General features: G+C 47.8%; 1 protein-coding gene across 1 annotated transcript in view; it reads right to left on the bottom strand.

Annotated features, from left to right (window-relative positions):
• Grik4 (glutamate ionotropic receptor kainate type subunit 4) overlaps positions 1-21874 on the bottom strand; it is a 284402-nt gene that overhangs the window by 59839 nt on the left and 202689 nt on the right. The window contains exons 11-12 of the mRNA XM_027930584.3: positions 10116-10223; positions 3764-3967 (exon numbers count right to left, since the gene is read on the bottom strand). Coding sequence (XP_027786385.2) covers positions 3764-3967; positions 10116-10223 — 312 coding nt within the window. The remainder of the gene's footprint in view (positions 1-3763; positions 3968-10115; positions 10224-21874) is intronic.

The following is a 21874-nucleotide window of genomic DNA, read 5'->3' as shown; positions in this document are numbered from 1 at the left end:
TCTCAGTGCTCCATCAGCATGGCTGGCCTAGCCACTGGTCTGCCCTTGCTGACCCTCCATGTTGCCTTGCCTCACTCCTCGCACCATGTGCCTCCAGCCTCCAGTCCTGAGGCTTCCTCAGGCTGTTGATGTGAGAATATGCAGGTCTTCTCCTAACCCTGGCTTGCACCAGCTCCCCAGCTGAAGGCAAGGCTGTGTGCAGGTGGGGGTGGAGCTCATGATTTCCTGGATCAGCTCATGGATCTGCCTTGCACTTCAAGACTGTCATTGCTGCCTCTGGATCTAACTTCTTTGAAGACACCAGAAAGTCCTGGTGCATAGCCCAGCAGAGTAGGAGAGGTGATCTCCTATGATATGAACTTGGGCCAAAGAGAGGTGCATGTGTGTCCCTCCCTGCTATGGACTGGGTGAGGCCCCTGCAGATTGAATAGTCAGCTATGCTTGGTATAAAACTATGTACGACCAGCTTGTTAACACGCTCCCTTACGTATGTGCTGTCCTCTTACCCGTCAATCTCCCCTTCCCCTCACTTCTGCTTCTTTGGAATTTCACTCCTTGTCTTAGAGGATAAGCTTTGGACTTGGCCCCTGATTTTCAGGGACCTTGGTCTAAGACAACTAATCTTTCCTATATGCCAAATATTCTCTCTGTGTGTGTGTGTGTGTGTGTGTGTGTGTGCGCCCGCGCGCGCGCACTTTCAGTCTTTACAAAAACTTCTTTGCAGGTGAATGCTGGGGCAGGTGGCACGGGGGAAAGTATAGAATAGCTTGCCCAAGACATACAGCTAGTTAGCAGGTAATTGAAACATTCGCTCAGGTCTAACATCAAGATGATGCTCTTTCAGATCATAAGGATTGAAGTCAGACCAGGGCTTAAGTGCTGCCTCTGAATTTATTGGCTGGGTGAACTATGCCAGGTTATTTAACCTCTTCTGTTTCTATTTCCTTGTGTATATAAGGGTCAGGTTTAGATGCAATGAGTTCTAAGGTCGCATCCAGTGTGAACATTCAGTAGCCCCGGAGATCTCCTGAGGGACTCTCTGTTGCTACTCTCTGCTGGAATTTTCTAGTCTAGCTTGAGGAGTGGGTCTTAGAGGATGGATAAAGCCTAGAATTACTGTGATTATAGAAGAGCATCCTGCAAAACACACCAAAGCCTCAAACCTGGGGAAGGTGGGGTCATAGCATGGCTCACTCCTGAGCAGGGCCAACCCCAGTGGCATCAGGCTTCTGCCCAAGTAGCTCCTACCAATTCTTCAGAAGGGATCATCTCTCAAGGTCAGCCTTGCCCCTGCCTCTCTAGACTGAACCCCTCCTTCTAGATGCTCCCACAGAACACCTTGCAACATTGCTTCCCTTGCAGTTTTATTACAGGATGAAATTATCTAAAAATGTGATCATTCATCAGCATCTGTCTTGCTTCCTAGTCTGAAAGGTCCACGAGGGCAATGTCCATATTTATTTTGTTCCCATTGTGTTTCTAATGTCTATAACAGTGAAAGATCTTCAGTAAATAGCTGTTGAATTAATGGGTTAATTGGTTAATTAATATCATGTCACCAAATCTTGATGAGATCAAAGTACCTTGATGAGAACAAGCCAAGTGTTTTTGCTCTAAAGATGAGCCAGAGTGAATTTTAAGATCCCTGACTGATTGCCCAAGTTGCTCAGTATGTAGCTGCATGTCCTTGAGTCCCCAGCTCCTTTCCCTGTCCTGCCAGTCCACGTCACAGCTCATTAGGGGGCTAATAAGGAGATGGCTGTGCACTGACTCCACCATCCCTGAAGTCACCCTACCAGGCACCAGGCAGCCCAACGAGGCTGAAGAAATGGCTCAAGGTGACCAAGTACACTGTGGGAGGGTAAGGAAAAGGCATTTCAGCCTCTTGTGGATTAACTGCTGGGCTGAGACTTTGCAGTGGAATCCCAACAAGAAGAATGTTCCAGGAGGGGGCCTGGGTCTACAGAGAAAAGCAGCAAATCTTTTTCTGCAGAAGCATGTGCATCGTCAGCAGGGTGGGTTGGAGTCTCAAAGACTGCAGGGGTCCCTGCTGAAGCCTCTACCCCTCCTATGACCCCCACATGAGATTCCCTGCAGGGTACCTATCCTTCTGGGGCCTTCTGTTGGTTCATCAGCCTTCCATTTGCCAGCCTCTCTGAGGTTCCTGTCTGAACTAGTTCCCTTGGGACTCCAGTCCCTCTGGAAAGTTCATAATTCCCAATTCCCTGAACGAGCCTTGCTGTCGAGTGTCATTGCAGGAGCTGTCTCTACTGCCAGGCCAACTCCCAAGCATCCTCCCTGCTCAGCTCTGAGGCGCCCCTTCCACAGCTGCCATCTATGTTGAATGTCTCACATGACATTGTCAATGATGCTTCCTTAACAATCAAACTTCATATTAACACACCCTTAAAGACTGGGATTTTAAAAGTTTATTTTATGTTCCAAGTTTGGTACTTGCAAAGGATTAAAGTTATATTGCAATCTTAGGTCACTTAACAATGGGGATATGTTCAGAGAAATGAGTTGTTAGGCAATTTCATGGCACACACAGCACAGAGTACACCTACAAAAAGACAGCGACGGTGTCACTAGGCAACATAATCTTATGGAACCACTACCATATCCACAGCCCATGGTTAACCGAAACATTATCATGCAGAACATGATTGTAATTCAGTAAATAAAGGGATCTGGGTTTAAATCCCAGCTCTGGCAAATATTAACTGTGTGGTTCTGGACAAGCCGTTAAGCTCACTGAGCTTCCGATGGCTCCTTCCTAAGGCGGGGATAATAAATGTAAAGAGGACTGGAGACACTGTGGAGAGTGCCTTGCATGTCAGCACGCTCTGGGCTGCGGCAGCGGCTCCTTCTCCCCTCGCAAGCACAGAGAGGAAAAGGGACTGGTCCAAGGTCACACTAATAACCTGGGTCTGTGTTCTCTGCACTGGGTCCTCATCATCTGTCCTGATCATAAAAACTCAGTTGTAAAAATGTGGACAGTGAATTAGCCATGATTTAATTATTTTTTACAGTTGTTAATAGTGTGTACAAAGAAAACAAGAGATTTCCCTATGGAAGAACTTTCTCTACCCTTGCTCTAACCTATCAGAAGATTGACATCCTGGGAAGCTCACTTGCATTTTAAACAAGTCTCCACATTCACCCTGAAAATCTATAGCATATCCAAATGCACCTTGGTCCGTGGTCTATAAAAGGACATTTGTGTTAATGGAAAATAATATGAGAAGTAATAAAATCACCGTTACTGTGACCAGCAGCTCTATCCATCCCTTTTCCACCTTATTTAACCATGTCTGCCTTGACAGTATCTCTTAAGTATCAGAGTCAGCTGATGGGCGTGTGCCCTCCCCAGGGCCTGCCCAAGCTCTGCCAGCAGGTGTCAATGAGCAACAAAGTCATCACAACAAACAGAAAGTACCAGAATTACCTCAAAATAGAACCCAGACTCCAAAGTTCAGGTTGGTATGTCAAAGCCTCCATGACTTATTACAGGGCTGGCCTGGGAGAGCCATGGGGCAGGATCACCACCGTCTATTTATTGCAGCACAGCGCAAGTGGCTGGCTCCAGGCCAGCTCAGTAAAGAGTGTGGAACAAACCCATCAATAAGTGAAAAAGGCACTCACGACTGACTAAGGAAATGGGGGGTTCAAAAGCACACGTACAGCACAACTTGACGGCCTCCCACCGCCCTCCCACCGCCCTCCCACCCTTGGCAGGCGCAGACCCCTGCCCTTTCCTTACCCTAGCGATCAGTTCCCCCACCATTCCGGTCCAGGTGCCGTTGGCCTCGGGAACGCCATACACGCCGTCACCCACCAGGCGGATCTTGTAGTTGAAGCGCAGGATCTCCGCCAGCTCCTTGAGCATGTCCACGCAGAAGCCCTCGTAGCGGTCATTGCCTTCCATCTCCTGGTGGTTCCCCTTCAGCATTAAATACGGGTTTTCCTGCAGCAAAACTGGGCAGCTGTCATTCTCATCTTAGCCTGGCATCCCAGCCATATGTGATGGGACAGCAGGAGGCGGGAGGGCAAAGAAGGTTGGCAAAGAGGTGGGTAGAAGGAGGGAAGTGGCTTGGGTAATGGCTGACCCCAGGAATGGCTCCCCTATCCTGACCCACTCCCCAAAGTGCTCTTTCAATCTGCTTCTCTTACCAGGAACACACACTGGCTCCCACTGCACAGAAGGTCAAGTTGAAGTTCCACATGGTAAAAGGTCATTATCTGGCTCTACTCTCCTCCATTCTCTCACTCTCTCTCTCTCTCTCTCTCTCTCTCTCTCTCACACACACACACACACTCTGAAGAGCAATAAGAGGTGCAGGATGCTTATCGCACAGCCTCCCAGGTAAGAGCAGGCACATAAACAACTGCAATCCCAGGCAGAGTGCACTGAGAATTGGGGTGGGCCCCTCTAATGAAATGTGCAGAGAAGGTTTCACAGAGGAGATGTCTCCAGAGAATGGAAGAATCTCGGCAGATGGGAATGAGAAGCATTATGGACAGAAGAGAGGCACCATCGGGACACAATTGCAGGTGAGAAGGAGTGTGGTCCACTCAGATGGATCCTCCAGTTTAACTGCAGCATGGGTTATGGAAGGGCATGTGGGAGGAAAAGTTTGGATGACTTAGAGTCAGCATGGGCCTTGAGGCCAGGATGAGGGGACTGTACATCACATTAGGCCTGGTGGGGAAGCATCTTGGGTTTTAAACACAAAGCTGGAAGTAAAGAACACCAAGCCATACACGAGGGGGCAACTAATCCTAGAACCCTAGGCCCTCTTCTGATGGGGGACATTGAGTCCTGAGCTGCTCATGGCTTGGGCTGGACGGGAGAGAGCTGGAAGGGTGTAAGAGACAGAGGGAAGACAGGATTGATGACTGGCTGGGTGCCATAGGTGGCTTGGAAGGGAAAGGGACTAGGAACATGTTGAATTTGAGGCAGTAGCAGGCTATCCAGGAGGAAATGATTGATGGGGTATGTAACATATGGGATGAAGATAAGACAGTGATAAGGACCTGAAGGCCTCTGAGCAGAAGTAAAGGCTGGAGCAGTAAAATGCGTGACACCATTGTGGGGGAGAACTGAGACAGGACAGAGAGGAGCCGGGATCTCATCCCTGGGAAGAACCTGATCTTTGAGAGTGGAAAAGCAAAGAGCAGCTATAGAACCAACTCAACAGCAACCAGAGGCTGGAAACCAGGGAACAGGGGGAAAGTCTGAGGAAGGAGAATGCAGAGAAGAAACAGGACTGAGGGGGTGGCTGGATCACAAGTCTGCTGGGAGGCCGAAGCAGAGCAGGCACTGGGACACTGCAAGGATCAGGAGTGAAGGAACAGGCATTTTTGAGAAAGTGGGAGATGGAGGGAGCTGGGCCTCCCCTCCAAGCTGCTATGGTTCTCCTCTGCAAATAGCAGGGTGGGGGGGTCCCCAAGGGTGCACCTAAATCTGACTCCACAATTCCTCAATTGGAGGGTGACTGAAGATTAGCAGTGTCTAGGTGATGGGGTGGTTTTAGGGTGGAAGAGACCTGTGCAGGCAGGCAGACGGAAATGCTGCAAAAGGAGAGCTTAGAGAAGGAAGGAAGATGAGTGGTGGGAGGAGCAGGGTCCCAGGAACCAGGAGATGGAGACAAGGCCCTGGGGAGTGTGAGGCTAGGAAGAGGCCTGGGGCACGGTGCAGGGTGTGGGTGTGGACGTGAGGAGAGGCGAGCCCGTGCCCACCCCAGAGCTGTGCTGAAGGTGGAAGCAGGTGGGATGGATGGCTTGGTGTGTGGGAAGGTTCCACAGAATGCTCGAGGGGGATATGATAAGGAGAGAGAAGCAGGAGAGCACGGGAGCCCCGGGGCCCAGCTGAGGAGAGGAGGCTGAATGCAGACTGAGCAGGGAGCAGGGGTCACAAAGGCCATCAGGCTTGGGGACCGGTATTCTGGCCAGATGGCTGAACACTATGGTAGAGATGTTTCTAGAAGGTAAGAGGGGGAAGTGCTGAAATTCTGACATGGAATTCCTGGGGTGGACTTCTACCCTGGGGGCAGCTGGAGAGCCAGAGAGACCAGAGGTTATGGGGGAGGGCAGTTTAGTTCTGGGCATGAGCTCAGAGTTGAAAGTGACATGATTTGGACCTATGACCAAGTCCACTGTCATGGCAGTGGACCTGTCTTCACTAGCCTGCTACTGCCTCAAATTCAACATGTTCCAAGTCCCTTTCCCTTCCAAGCCACCTATGGCACCCAGCCAGTCATCAATCCTGTCTTCCCTCTGTCTCTTACACCCTTCCAGCTCTCTCCCGTCCAGCCCAAGCCATGAGCAGCTCAGGACTCAATGTCCCCCATCAGAAGAGGGCCTAGGGTTCTAGGATTAGTTGCCCCCTCGTGTATGGCTTGGTGTTCTTTACTTCCAGCTTTGTGTTTAAAACCCAAGATGCTTCCCCACCAGGTCCTGTCTTCCACCTCCCTGTCTTCCACACTTGCCAATCCTAGCTCAAGGGCTTCTCATGCCGCAACTCCTCTCCCTCCCCATCTTCCACCTAACCTAGCTCCTCCTTGTCCCTGTCCTGTCTCCTCCACCAACCCCTGTGCTCACACCAGGGCTCCCATGAGTCCCCCAAAGTCCTCCTCTCTGCACCCAACAGTGAGGCTGTGAGGAGCCCAAATGCAGAGCAAGTCAGCCTGGAACTGACCCTTCCCCTTCTCTGGTCCCCTGGTTCCAGTGTCAAGAGCTTGGTGATTATGAGACAGACAGAGAGAGAGAAGGGCCAAAATGGTCTGACAGACACAGCTTGGCGGAGGGCTTCCACCCTAGGACCAGGGTATCTTTAATTATCCTGAGAAGCGTCATAGAATCTCCTCCCCAAATACTCTCTACTCTCAAGTCAATTTAAATTTCACCGACATAAGCAAAACAAGTATACAGAACTGGATTCTGGAGGGAGGAGATGTGTTGAATGGTCAAAATATCAGAAAGGCTGGGGCTCCCTGAAGTGTGGAAAATGTGGGGGGCTATACACTGGTCTATCCAGAAAGGGGGTTGGGGAGACCCCAAGGCAACAATGCAGCGAAATGTTTGACACAGGGCCTGACACAGAGAATGTCTTCAGGGAACAGGAGCCGCAGCTAATTCTGTGTGTTTGCTCGTATTAACCAATAAATCATTCACACGTCCCAAGCGCACCCTGACAGGAGCGAGAGACAACATGGATATGTTCGGAGTTTTAAGGGATAAATCATTCAGGATTACCTTTTGCTAGGGAAAACCCACAAACGGTCACCTAGGGACTGAATTAGGATCATCATCATTCCTGGTAGGAGTTACTGATTTGGATCAGCAGCCTCAGACACACATGCACCAAAAAAAAAAAAAAAAAAAAAAAGAGCCAGTGCTAATTTTGGCTTGAGTGTTCCTTACCATGTTATTAAATGCCACCTCATGTGAAAGTGTCCCACCAGCACCTTCACTCCTTGTGAACTTACGTGTGGGCAGTGAGCATGCATGTGCACACGGGTACACACACACACACACACACACACACACACACACACACGCAGATCAGAGTGACTTTCTCAGCCTGGAAACTAGACCCTGGAGTCTCAGCACAGCCCAGATCTCCAAGTGCAGTCAAATTCCCAAACTTGAGAGGCAGGAAGCACGTCCCGAAAGTTCCCCCTCTCCCTCCCTCCCAAACTCTTCTTGATTCTTAAAGAATTCCTTAAAATTACTCCCTGAAATTCTGCAGGAAGAAATCCTTCACTCCAGTTCTGATTATTGAGCTCTGATGTGGGCCAGGCAACCGGATCTTTAAGGAGCTCTCATTCTAGAAGGGGAGGTAAACATTCAAATGACATCCCCTAAGAGAGGATGTGCCACTCAGAGGGAGGAGTGTACACAAAACTAGAGAAGGAGAGGGCAGGAGTCAGACAGGGGAAGAAAGACTCCATGGAACAGGCAACATCTGAGCAGAACTGTGAGGGTGTGCGGGCCTCTCCAGATGGAGACAGGAATGCAGGGAAGGGCATTCCAGGCAGAGGGAACAGCATGTGCAAAGGAAGGGAGAGGCAAGATACAGTGAGGAAATGGAGGGTAATCCCTCACCACTAGACCCCAAGGAGCATGGAGAGGAAGCAAGTAAGGAGGGCTAGTCCTGAATACAAAGGGTATACATCTTAAGCTGGGGGGCAAAGTAAGCAAATTACAGGACAATTCTGATTTTGGTTGGGGGAATAGACAAGCAAGTGAGGATGGAGCCATTGAGGAGGCCAGGCATTTTTGGTAAGGGATAGTCAACCTGTATTAGTTTGTTTTTTTGTTTTGTTTGTTTTATAATCAGGGATTGAATCCAGGGGTGCTTAACCACTGAGCCACGTCCCCTGTCCTTTTTTATTTTTTATTTTGAGACAGGGTCTTGCTAAGTTGCATAGGGCTTTGCTAAGTTGCTAAGGCTGGCTTTCGAACTTTTGAACTTGCAATCCTCCTGCTTCAACCTCCCGAGCCACTGGGATGATAGTTATGTGCCACTGTGCCCAGCCTGTAATGGCTTTTTATTATCTGTCTCACATTCCCCACCGAAATGGAAGTTCATTATCGACAGCGGGTTTTGTGTTTCATTCATTGCTGTACTCTGAGTACCGGGAATAGTACCAAGCAAATCATAGTGCCCAACAAATACTCCCAGGATGAATGAATGAAACTATTCAGCAACCCATCTCCTGCCAGATGAAATAGAAACTGAGGGCCTGACATTCAAGTTCCTCAGCACTATGGACTCAACCCACATTTCTGGCTGATGCTCCTGCCTTTCCCTACTGAAGCCCACATTCGGGAGAAAGCTGGTATTTTTCTATATATTTTCTAAACACCTAACAATGCTCTCCCTCTTCACTTTCCCCTTCCTAAGTGCTCCCTTTCAGTCTCCATCTGTAATTAAAGGTTCCTTCTCAGGCAGTGCTGCAGGTCGGGCCCTCTCCCCAACACTCCACAGTTCTGGATTGCACCTCTTTCCAGCTTCTATGCCTTTCCATTCACAGTAGATCAATAATTCCATCCAAGCATTCCCTGGACCCCAGAGTTTGTGAAGTCACCATGGGGGTCCCTGAGCTCTCTTTAGTATCTTAAAAAGCCTAAAAGAAACAAATCCGTTGCAGACCTTGCACATTTAAGAGGGGTGAGACAAGAGGAGCAGGCTTTCCCATACATCGCCCCTGCTTTGGGCTGCATTATCAGTGTGACTACACTGGCTATCTCCTGCTGATAAGATGCTGTGCCAAGCAGGGGAAATACACTTTTGATTAGTTAATAGGGGGAAGGGAGGGGGAACAGAGTAATTATTGCTTAATACATGCAGCTGGTTTAATTGAAAAATCTTTTAAAACATGAGGTCTTCTGGGGGGGGAAGACAAATAATACCTTCGCCGTGTATGCACTTGACTTATCCCATCTGCTAAATTATAACCTCTGAGGAAGGAGATGGAGTCTTACCTACCTCTGGTCTCAATGACTGAGCACAGTGCCTGGTACATGGCAGGAGACTAGAGTCAGGGGTTGGAATTGGTAATTACTGAATAGAACTGAATCAAATAGAAAAGCAGATGGTCCCTTGCCCGATAGGTTCATTAAGAACCCTCTTTTTACCGTCTGGAAATGAAAAAAAGAGGCCTGCTAAACCCACAGACGTTCAGGTGTCCATTTGGGGGGTGCAGTATGGGAAGGCCTCATTTTGGATACTCTAGGTGCCAAGCAAGGTGGGCTTCTGGGAAAAAGCAGCAGCCACCCCAGTGGACTGGATCCAGCTTCCCCCAGGGTATCCTCTCCATGTGGCCCTGCATAGCTGCCCCAGCCTTTAGGGTGCCCCTGAAAGAGGCACCCACAAACTGTGGAGTCTCCCCACCCTATCCCTCTTCCCCAGCTGCTTGGGAACTCATCAAATATCATTTCCATATGAAACAGCAACTTGAGTGTAATTACACTGTCATAAATTGGCCTCGGTGCTGTGATTAGCGCTCCCATCTTCTGTTCCCCGGGAAGCCTGGGAGCTCTCTGCACTGGCTCAGGAGAGGTACCCCGGGGAGCTGCAGCTGGGTGGCTCGGGAGATCCCGCTTACCAGGATGGTGGTGACAACCAGGGTGGTGTTGAAGAGACTGTCCGAGCTGTTGGAGGCGTAGAGGCGGCTGTCCATGCTGAGGCCCTCCGCCACGTGCCACTGGCCAATCTGAGGAGACCAATGAGAGAGAACTGGGAAGACATGCAGGAAGGAGAGGCCTGGCAGGCTGGGGCCCCAGGCTTGGAGGAGCCAAGAGGACAGTCCCTGGTGTCTTCTTGGGCTGTGTATAAGCCATGGGGGGGGTGGTTATGGAGCATGGAGCAGGGGGCTGGATCAGGACAGGGTTGAGGGAAGGGGGCACTGACAGGGTAAGCAAAGAAAACACGGTGAAGGCTTGGGAGAGCCTGAGGGGGTAAAGGGAAAAACAAATTAGGAATGAAACACAGTTCAGGAAATTCTGTGTCCAGGAGGGAATGGCAAAATATTTTCAGGCAAGAATAATCACAGGTACTCTTGTGCTTTGGCCTGAATTCAATAATTGTGTTTATCAAAATAAGAATTAAAATGGCATACTGGAGGAAACAGGCAGATACAAGGTCTTTAATAAATGTGTGCTGAATGGTTAAATATATAGATGAGTAAATAAACTGGAAGAGGGCAGACCCTGTTTGATCCACTTGTTTACTGTCAAAATTTAGACACAAAAGTTCTCCAGAGCCTTGGCATCTACAAATGGGCATGGGAACATTTCCCTACCTTCTTAAAGATCATATATGTGCCATCTGGACATTGCAGTGTTCACACAGACCGAGAAGCACAGATCTCCCTGTGTAACCCCAGGAGAGTTTCTGAACCTCACTAACCCTGTTTCCTCATCTGTAAAATGGGAATAATAGAAACTTCTTTGGGTGGTTGTGAGAATGAATTTAATCTGGCATTTGAATGTACCATCTGAATCTGAAATATCCCCCAAAAGCTCATGTGCTAAAGGTTTGGTCCCCAGTACAGCAGTGTTCAATCACCCTGTAGGTGACTGGATCCTGAGGGCTCTGGCCTCATCAATGCATTAATTCACTGGTGGATTCATAACTTAATGGAATATTAGGAGATAGGTCCTGGTTGGAAGCAGTGGGTCATTAGGCATGTGTCCTTGAAGGGTACATCTGTCTCCCACCTCTTTCTCTCACTCTCTCTCCCTGCCCTTCCTGGCTACCATCAGGTACAAAGCTCTACTCTGCCATGAGCTCCTCACAGGCCCGGAAACAATGGAGCCCAGTGACCATGAACAGAAACCTCTGAAATCATGAGCCAAGATAAGGCTTTCCTTCTTTAAGTTGATTTTCCCAAGTATTTTGTCACAGAAACCTAATAATTATTTTTCTTCCACTTCCCTATTGCATTCTTCCTTGTATTAGCCTTAGTTTTATTTTATTGTGTTAGAAACAATTATCATGAGCTCTAACTTCTTAATAAATTTTTAGGTGCTCAATATATTATTGTTGACTTTCCCATTGTCTTAAAGACCCCTAGGGGAAAAAAATCCGTAATTTACTTAGTTCCCCATTTTAGAATGTTACCTAAACCTAAACTCAATAGCAGTGGATTGTTAGATTGTTTTTCTCAGTAGAACCCTTTCAATAATATACCTAAGTAGACATTGTATAAATATATATGCTATGTGTAAATAATACAGAAGTCCATGATATGTCAAACGTATAAATAATATGTAAATATATAATATGCATAGATAAAATCCCAATATAGTCCTACAAGCTGGAGCCGCTGACAAATGTCTGCTGCTGAGATCGGAGGTGGGCAGCCAAGAGAGACAGCTGACAGCTGGCCACCAACCCATGGAGACGCACACAGCCGCCTCCACCAGGCATCTCCGAGCACCAGCGGCAGCTTCCCTGGGAAACTCTCTTTGAGTTCCATGGGTGCCGGTGGCTCTATTCCCCAGAGTAGGGCTCTGGGGTCTCTTCTGGAAGCTCCAACAACAATGGAGACTTGGCTCTGCCTTGGCCTTCACCCCGGACCCGTGGGGCAGGCGGACTCAGGGGCACACTGAGCAGAACCAGTTTCCTGACTTCACAGTATGGAGGGCAGGGTCCACTGGGGACTGTGGACCATCCACTGGGAGCCTTTCCAGTTCCAGGAAAGAAACTGAGGGTCTCCCAGGATGGCCCTTTCAGGCGGCAAAGAGGAGATCACCAAAAATGCCCCTCGGACGGGACGCCACCTGGAAAGGGGGTGGGGGTAGTTTTTTCCACCTCTCTAAGGCAGGATGGTTCTCTATATGCTCATGTTTGGTTTTAGTTTGCAAGCAGTGTATCATGCATATCCAGATAGTAAGCCCCGTTTTACAAATAAAGAGCCCCAAATCAGAAAATCCATCCAACTAGTGTGAGGTGTCACAGCCAACTAGTGTGAGGTGTCACAGCCAACTAGTGTGAGGTGATACAGCCCTGTGTTCTTCAAACCAGATGATTTTTTCCAAAGAAGTCAGCACAGCCGTCTTGTCTGAGTCTTTCAGTGTTCTGAACGTTTTCAGTTCCCTGTGGTCTCCCACACAGTCTTTGTGGCTTAGGACAAAAGACTTATTTATGCACAGACCCCAGCATCTTGCTCCAGGACTGGTTTTGGAAGCAGGGGAAAGTCCTCATCTCCTGTTGGCAGGTTGCTCTTGTTAACCAGGTATGGGCAGGAGGCAGGCAAACCCTCCTCTGGCCTCTGGAGCTCCTGTGGTCTCTCAAACAGACCAGACAGTCCATACTATTGCCTGATCCTCTCCTTCCTCTTCCTCTCTACACAAGAAAGGTACAGGGAGGCTGAGGAATGCACTGGATTTCCAAATGAAGGGAAAAGGGTAACAGTTTGTACACAACTGTTGTGTTAGAAAGTTCTATCGCCTCTTTGGATTCTCCTAATACCCTTTGGAATGCTTATGGTGTTTCCATGTTATTTATGAAGAAACTGAGGCTCAGAGAGGTTTAGTGGCTTGCCTAAGGTCACCCATCTGGGTAGGCATAGCATAGGCTTGAATTCTGATCTGATTCCTAAGAATGGGTTCTTCCCTGTTTCTGCTCTTGTCTCTTAGGGTGGGAACACTAATATGTCCTTCATTTGAGCAGACCCGGCTGACCAGGAGGTGGCTTTGAGGGGTGTCAACCATCTAATTCAAACTCCAGGCATACAGCTTTCTTCTTGGTCTTGGCACTCCACAAAGCCAGGTAGAATTATTCTCCTCTCTGAGGCTCAGTTTCCCAGCCTTCAAAATGGATACAACTGGACCCTGATGGTGTGTTAAGCTTGGAAGGGCTATATTTGGACAGAAGAAACAAAAAAGATTTGGGCTGGATGTCAGCATTTGGATGTGTGGGACAGGATTAAACTTTCTAGAGTCCCATTTGTCACCCTAAACCTACACTTCACACCAATAGCAGCAGACCTCAGCCTCCACCCCTACCTCCCTTCCCACCTCCACTGTTCCCAAGGGAGGCAATTCTAACTCAGCCCTGCGGTAGGGGCCCAGCCCCAGCCTCTGTGGTCTTACTCAGTGAGCTAGTTTCCTGTAAAAGCCAAGCATAGAGATGATTTATCCAGAGCCAAGTCCAACAGCCTGAGCAATGCACCCTCCCACCCCTCACCTCTGGGAACCTGGCAAAGAGACTAATTAGCCCCCAAGATCCAGTCAGGAAATGAATCTCCCACCCACTCTTCTATTAGCCCCTAAGAAATTAATAAACTCATCAGATCCAACAAAGTGGTTTGGCAGCTATTACCCAGTGCAATCTAATTGCAAAAAGACAGTGGGAAGGAAGGGGAGAGGCAGAGCCAGGTGCCCTGGGATACAGGCTAATTGCCCCACCCACTGGGCACCTTCGATGCCACACACGTGCCAGGGGTGGGCAGGAGATACAGCTCTCTCATCACAGACAATCTGTGCCTCTGTCTGCAGCCAAATCCCTTCACTCCACCCCACTGACACCTGCCCCCAAACCCTCCTGTGGGAACAGCTGTTTTGTGGACCCTGTCTCCATGCCCAAGTGCGGGCTTGAGTTCACTTCGGATGACATCTCTGCTGGGCCCTCTCTGTATTTTCTCTCTCCCACTCATTCTGCCTTTCTACCAGTTTAGAGGCCCTAGAATTGATAGTGAGGGAGGAGAATATGCATTGCACAGGGCCACCACCAGCCTTAATGGCATCTTAATGCAGGAAAAAAAAAAAAAACAGCCCTCTAGGCTGAGGTGGCCCTGCCAGTGCCCAGCTGGGCATGTGGAGCTCAGGCTGCATTTCAGTCTTATCCACCCTTGAGCACTGTACAACTCACCACCCAGGTGAGGACCCAGAGTTGGAGGACCTGGTCTAGCTTGGCTTCCCAGTTTATAAGCCACACGATCTCACCTGAGTTACTGAGTCCCTCTGAACTTTGTCCTCCCCCCCTCTATATAGTGGGGATTAAAATAGTAATTACTGCCTTAAGAAGTTCTTAAGAAGATTAAAGGAGATAGCATATGTGCAAAGTACTAGGTCAGTACTCATTATCGTGCCACTGCCTGAGACAGAAGATGCAGTCTCTTCTGTGCCCTCCAAAGGGCTTGCACTGGGGGCTTATTAGATTAGGTCAGTGTCTCCAAGTTTGATGTCCAAACCAGCTGTATCAGCATTCAAGATGCAGATTCTTCAGCCCATCTTGAATGGACTAAATCAGACACTGCCTGGGGAGTGTCCAGCAATCTGGGTTGTAGCAAGGGTCCAGGTGGCTCGGATGCTAGCTGGATCAGAGCAGAGGACAAACTCAGAGAAGAAACAGGATGATGGGGAATGACTAGACTGTAGAGATTAGTAGTGACTTGAGTACCCACCCAGGGTGGTCTAGAGAATGCTTAAAAACACTCTCTCCTGAAGAAGCAGCCTTGGTTAATGGCGTTTGCCAATTTCTATGGTGCAAACACTCCCCTGGTTGCTGACATGATGTTAGAGAACACAAAGTTGGGAAGATTTGTACAGTGGGCTCTTGCAGCTGGGGCAAGCTGACTCTAGTGTATGCTGGGGCCCGAAATGCACAAAAAAACCTCTGGGCTGGGCATTAGAAGTTTATGGATACCAATCTCAGTGCTGCCCCACCTGGAAAGTCAAGTCCAGGTAAGTTAATAACTTACCCAAGTCACAGAGCTAGCAAGTAAAAAAAAAAAAAAAACAGCACTCAAAAGAGGCTAAGGTGCTGCTTCACTGGAATCACATTATTTAAAACAAATGTGTAGCCCTTCTAACTATGATGCTAATACTATTAGGAGAAACATCTTATAATAGAAGTGCTTAGTCAAATATGAAAATTTAGGTAAATATAACTGGTAAGAGATGTGCTTGAACGTGCATAGAAAGCACCATTTGCCCAACATTACCAAGGGACACAGATCTATATAAATTAATAATAATCTTGCTCCTTTGAGCACTAAATTTTGGAGATCTTAATTATGTATTCAAAAGCATTCTTTTCAAAAATCCTTTCCAAAGGAATACGTTCCTCTGTCCTCTTAAATAGAGTGGGCATCTTTACCTTAATATGCATTGTTATCATCGGGAAGCCAGTTATCACACTGTGCGGTGATATAGTATTGCTCCAGGGTGACAGTAATGTGCAGGGCACCTTGCCTACATTTCTGTGCCTTTATAAGTTAATCTGCTTTTCGTAGTGTTGGTTTCTTTTCTCTCTCTCTTTCTCTCAGCTGTTGCTTCTTGCTTCTAGTAGGACAGCTATTTTTGATCCATTGTTCTTCCAAGAGCTATGTTTAAGTCCCATGGGTGGAGTAGCCAAGAGACCAAGCCTGAAGGAATCTGCCAGAAGGGAAGCTTGGATAGGGGGACAATAGGCCAGGGAGTGGGCTCCCTGGCTTTGATAGGAGCTCTCCAGGTCTTTGAAAGGTGACATCTGTACAACTGAATGAGTGCCTGATACCTGGATTTAGTCTGCCCTCTGGTCACAGGAACGTAAGAGCAAGCTGGTCTCCAGGGGAAGTACTTGAGGGCCCCTAAACCCTGGCGTCCCCTGCTGCTTCCCTATGAGATGGCAGTGTGACATCTGGAGTCAGGAGACCTGCACTGATATCTGACAGTGGGATCACAGAGTCCAGTGGGTTAATTTCCCCCAGCCTCACCTTTCCCCAACCTCATCCAAGTTCCCCTCAACTTGCCTCAGGCTAGAATTGCTGTGCCCCTTCCATTCGGCTTCTCACACGGCGGCATCCAGCCAGCACTGCGTCATCTCCCCTCCACCTCCATCACACCAGCCTCTTACAGGCCCTACACCTGCCTTCTTTTCAAGTTCAAGTGCAGCAAGCTCCATCCTGCCAGGTGTGCATGCCACTCCCTGTCTGGAACTCTCCCTGCCATGACACCCCCCCCCACTCCCAGCCCTCTTCCAGTTCATTTAAGGGATGGCACACCACAGACTACAGGCCGAACCTGCCCCACTGCCTGTTGTGTTGGAACACAGCCACGCCCCCTCGTCTTTGTCCTGTCGGGCTGCTTTCATCCACCACAGCGGAACTGCAACAGAGCTTGTGAGGCCAGTAAAGACCAAGTGCCTACTGTCTGGACCTTCATAGATAGTGTTTGCCTGCCCTGGTCTGGTTTTCTCTTGTTGCCCCTTCGGGCCTCAGCTCAAAGGTCACTTCCTCCAGGAAGCCTTTCCTTATCTCCCATAGTCAAGCTGCTTAGAACCATATCCTTTTCCTTCAGACTACTTGTTAATGTGCTAGCACTTACTCTCTATCTTTCTTGCTGTGTGATAAGCTTCAGGAAAGCACACGTCGTGGCTGGTTCAGCCTGCCCTTTTATCCCCAGAGCCCAGCAGAGTACCTCGCTTATTATTATAGATGTACAATAAAATCTAGTTGCACAGATACACCAGGAATTTGCAGATCTTGTTTAATCCTCAGCACATCTCTAAGAGAGAGATCTTTTCATACTGATTTTGCAGATTTAAAAAAATCTCCCTGTCCTAGCGAGGTTAGGAATTAATGTCACACGCTGCTCAACTCCAGTATGGGGATTCAAATCCATGCCTTCTCTGTCCCCAGAGCATGTGCTCCTAACCAGCGTGCTATTTTTGTCACAGAGTCAAGACAATGACGGGAACAGGCTCAGTGCAGTGCCAGGCTTATTGGCAGAGCTGACCTCCTGTCACAATGAGCCCCCAGGCCCTCTCCTGCATGCTGGTCCTGGAGATCCAGGGACTCACCTGATGGATGTCCCTGGGATTCTCAGGACCTGCCACTGATAGGGAGCACTAGAGAACCTGCTGGCTCATGGCCCTCTCCCTCCTGCCTCGAAACACTCAGGGTTATCATTTTACTACTTTGTTCTCTTTCAAGTAGGTAAAAAGATTCATTTCTAAAGCCCCGAGGGATTTCCTCACATCCCCGCTGCATCTGTGGATGTGCATACAACAGCCATAACATTTGATATTTTGTGTACATTTACACGATTGTTCTTTGCACTTAGTGCTGCCAGGACCCAGCCTCTTCTAGGGAGGCTGACATAACTCCAAGGCAGGCTAAGTCCTGCTCCAGAGTCAGATCCTGCAAATACTTACTGATCTTCTTTACTTGCTAGGCGCTGGGCCCTGTGGTTTGCTTACATAAATTTTCCTGATTCTACATAACAACCCTGTTATTATTCCCACCTGAGAGATGCAGGTATAATATAGGTACTTCAGACCACAATTACAGCACTTAGTGAGGGGCTTTCATACAAGTTTTGATGAATGAATGAATGACACTGAGACTCATAGATGTCAAGCAACTTGCTGAGGATCACACAGTTAATAGGGGTTTAAACTGGGATTTGAATTCAGATGCTACTTACTACTGTGCCATCAGTTTGAGTTGGGGCAGATGAAGAATATCTTGACCTTAAGACCTGCACCTTCCCATGCACATCCCTGATCATTATGAACTTGTTTGTTGAAGGATGCAGTTCCGAATGGAACCAGAGGAAAGGACCCACATGAATGATCCTGGCCAGGGTCCAGGGTAGTTGCTTAGGAGCTTGGAAAAAGGGGGTGCATAGGGCACCCCTTTTCTCCTATAGTATGTATAAGCTGTATGACCTTGGGTAAGTTACTTAACCCCTATCTGAAACTTTACATATCTAAAATGGGGATAAATGAAATTTACATATATTCTACAGTTTGGTCTGGAATATTCTCCCAAAGGCCCAGGTGTCAAGGACTTGTTCTTCAGCTTGGCACAACTGGGAGGAGACACAAACTTTAAGAGGTAGGGCCTAGTGGGAGGCCTGAAGCTCATTGAGAACACGCCCTTGAAGAGGACAGAAGGACCCCCATCCCTCTTGACTCTTCTTCTGCTTTCCAGCCCTGGCCATAGTAAGGTCAATAGCTTTGCTCAACCACACATTCTTCTCCATGATGCCCCCCAGCCCAAAGCAATAGGGCCAACCAACCATGGACTGGAACCCCAAAACTATGAGCCAAAATAAACCTTTTCTAAGAAGATTATCTAGGGAGTTTGTTATAGCCATGGAAAGCCAATTAATACAACACAGTAGAGTGTTGTTTAAGAGCAACCAAGATAATATACACAACGGCTTCTAAGGAGCCATAATAAGCCCAGGGAATGTGAGACAGCAGCACTCCTGGCATCTGGTGGGAATGCAAATGATCAGGATTCAGGACATCTGGGTTTGGGTTCTACCATGTCTGCTGTTTACCATGTAGCCCCCGGAAGTCAATTTTGCTACTTATAAGATAAGGATAATCTCCTTTTCCTTCTCCCCTTATTTGGATTCTCTGAGGCAATCACAGATGTGACAAAAGTTTAAAGCCCTAGCCAAATGCAAGTTCTTTCTATCCCAGTTTCTTCTTCCCTAGGGCCAACCAGAGTTGGATGAACCCTAACCAATGACTTGTATTTTGTTTTTGGTTTCAGTCTCAGGCTCAGGGTTCTAAGTTATAGTTCTCATCAGAAAGGATGCCAGTGATAACATATTAGTCTTCTTGAGTGCACAGAAATGGTTTTGAAATCTGGGCAGAAAAGCGACATCTAGGGGTGAAACACGGTGGCCATAGATCCCAGGAGTGAAGGGAGATTGAATTGGCGTTCCAGTCTCCACAGCAGTGGTCTGTACTGATTCAGGACCTGCTTAAAAAGTTGTATAATATCAGCCTCCATGGTGAACACCTGGCATGAAGGAGCAAATGTTTACTGAGTTTAAATCTACATTCTCTAATCACAGGAGTTTAGTTCACGTGGGAGACTAGGGCATGAGCTAGCACCTGAGCGCTGAAGGGTGCTCTGGGGAGCAAGGGGAGTTGCTAAAAGTGGAGTGAGAGGAGCCATCATATATGTGCTTGAGTGCAGAATGCTGTGCAAATTCACCATCATAGGACAGCAATGGCAAATGCCAAAGGTAAGAGATCAAACGCAAATCCAGGGACATCTGGGAAGATTCCATATCAAATAGATTCTACCCTGGCTTTATTAAGCATTTGACCCAATTGCTCTAAGGCATTGCTCTGTTAAACTGTGGGCTGCAACCCATTCCTGGATTATGACATCAATTTAGTTGGTCAAACCTGCATTTTTAAAAAAAATTTTTAACATTTATTTTTTAGGTGTAGACGGACACAACACAATGCCTTGAAATCTGGGCAGAAAAGTGACGTCTAGGGGTGAAACACGGTGGCCATATTTTTATGTGGTGCTGAGGATCGAACCTGGGTTGTTGCCAGTGCTAGGCGAGAGCTCTACTGCTGAGCCACAATCCCAGCCCAAGACCTGCATTTAAAAAATGAAATCTATATGGAGTACGTGTAGCAGAAGTAACTATTGTTTCATAAGTTTGGTTGCAGTTGCACAGAGGTGGGTATTTGTGCACCTCCTGAATGGCAAGTCATGCTCAGAGCGTGAAAGGCCTGGCAGAGGGATATGCACAGGCCACCTGTTCACCCTGCACCACCAGCCCCTCCCACAGTACCTGAAACATAACTGATGCTCACTAAGTATATTTTCAGCATCAATGAACTCCTAGTCTTGGTCATCTGTTGTAACTACAGGAGAGCTGTAAGAAAATTATACAAGCTAATATTTTTGAATATTTACTGGATGCCAAACACGGAACTAGATGCTTTATATCTGTTATCTCATTTAATCTTCCCACCCAACCCACATTTCTAGGAAGGGATTGCCCTCATTTCCATCTTACTGATCAGAAAACTGAGACCCAGGGAGGTTGAAACCTGGACAGATTTCCTATGCTACACTTCTCCCAAGATATGAATTTTCCTGGGCTGTGGATATATGGTTAATCATTTAGTAAACATTGGAATCATTCTTTGTCCATTGGTGTCTGCCGTAAGCATTTTCTGCCTAAGATTCCACATTCCTTTGAGTCTCCTTGCCTTTGATTTTGACTTCCATATTTAGAAGAGAATATAAATAAAGGGAAAGAGGGGGCCTCTGGAAAAGTAAAGCATCAGGAGCTTTGTCCTCCTGACGTGGCTTTGTGGTCAACTCCTATTCATGTGGGAGGCCCTTGTCCTGATTCCTCACATTCCCTTCCCCAGGGCTTCAGCCTGAATCTCAACTGCTTGCAAGGCCCCCCCTTGAATCAGTCAGGTCCCCACTGCAGGGACTCATGTTGTTCCCTGGGTCACTCATTGGTGGCACTCATCCCACTTGCAGTCATACAACTATTTATGTAATTATTTCTCCCAGCCCATTCCCCCCACTAGAGAATTCATCCCATGAGTGACAAGACTCCATCTTATCCTCCATCATACCCCCAATATCTAGCATGAAACCAGCACTTACTAAACATTTTGTGACTATGTGAATAAATACCCTTTTATGTCCCCAGCTCTCAGGGCAGTGCCTGGCCCATAATGACACTCAATAAGCATCCATTGGATTGAATTATAAAATTCCCTTGGGCAATTCGCTTCTTTTTAGTCTTTAGTTATTGTACCTGTAAGAGAAGGATAGAGGCTAGCTTTCCTTCCAGCTCAAAGAGAAATTCCTGAAAGTGTTGAGTGATGTCATTTTCAGAGTGCTTTGGGGCAGAGCCTGGAAAGACAGGCCTAGAAGAGATGACACCAAGAGGCCACACTAGACACAACGCTGAAGCAGGTGGTCATCTACATGAAGGACACCAGGAAGACCCTTCTCCAGTCTGCCACAAACCAGCCCTCTCTGAGCCCCATGAAGTGAAGGCAGTCAGCAGAAGGCTGGAACAGATGTGTAGACCCAAGAAACAGAGCCAAGGACAAGAGCAAGAGGCTTCAGAAAGAAAGATGTCTGCCCAACAGATGGAAGAACTTTCTAGAAATAAAAGCTTTCCAAGATGGAATATGGTAGTGAGTCCCCTGACACCAAAGACATTTAATTACAGACTCTCCTTCAAGAAGATGCATTTGCAAGAAACCAAGCAGCCAATCAGAGAACTGATCTAGAGGACCTTTGTTTTTCTATTTGGCCCCAGATATGTAGGAGCTAGGTTTGACTTCTACATGAGGGGAACCAGGAAGAAGGCAGGGCACCAAGAGACAGATGAGGCACTTGGACATTGTTAAGAAAACAGGAGGCCCGGAGTATGGGAGCAGGGAATGCAGAGAGAGAAGGCCACACAGGAAAACTTTAGCCATTCCTAAGTTTGCTTCCACCTGTTTCCTCTCCTGGCTGAATCTCATTACACTTGGTTCTTGTTATTCATAGTAGTTCTGATCTATAAACCTGCTACATACACTGAATTAGGGAACACTGAATCCCTGATCCCAGGGGAAATAAAGTGCTAGGTT

This window comes from Marmota flaviventris, chromosome 9 (assembly GCF_047511675.1).
Source record: "Marmota flaviventris isolate mMarFla1 chromosome 9, mMarFla1.hap1, whole genome shotgun sequence".
Classification (NCBI taxonomy): domain Eukaryota; kingdom Metazoa; phylum Chordata; class Mammalia; order Rodentia; family Sciuridae; genus Marmota; species Marmota flaviventris.
Note: the sequence above shows the minus strand (reverse complement) of the source record. Positions and strands in the feature narration are given on the sequence as shown.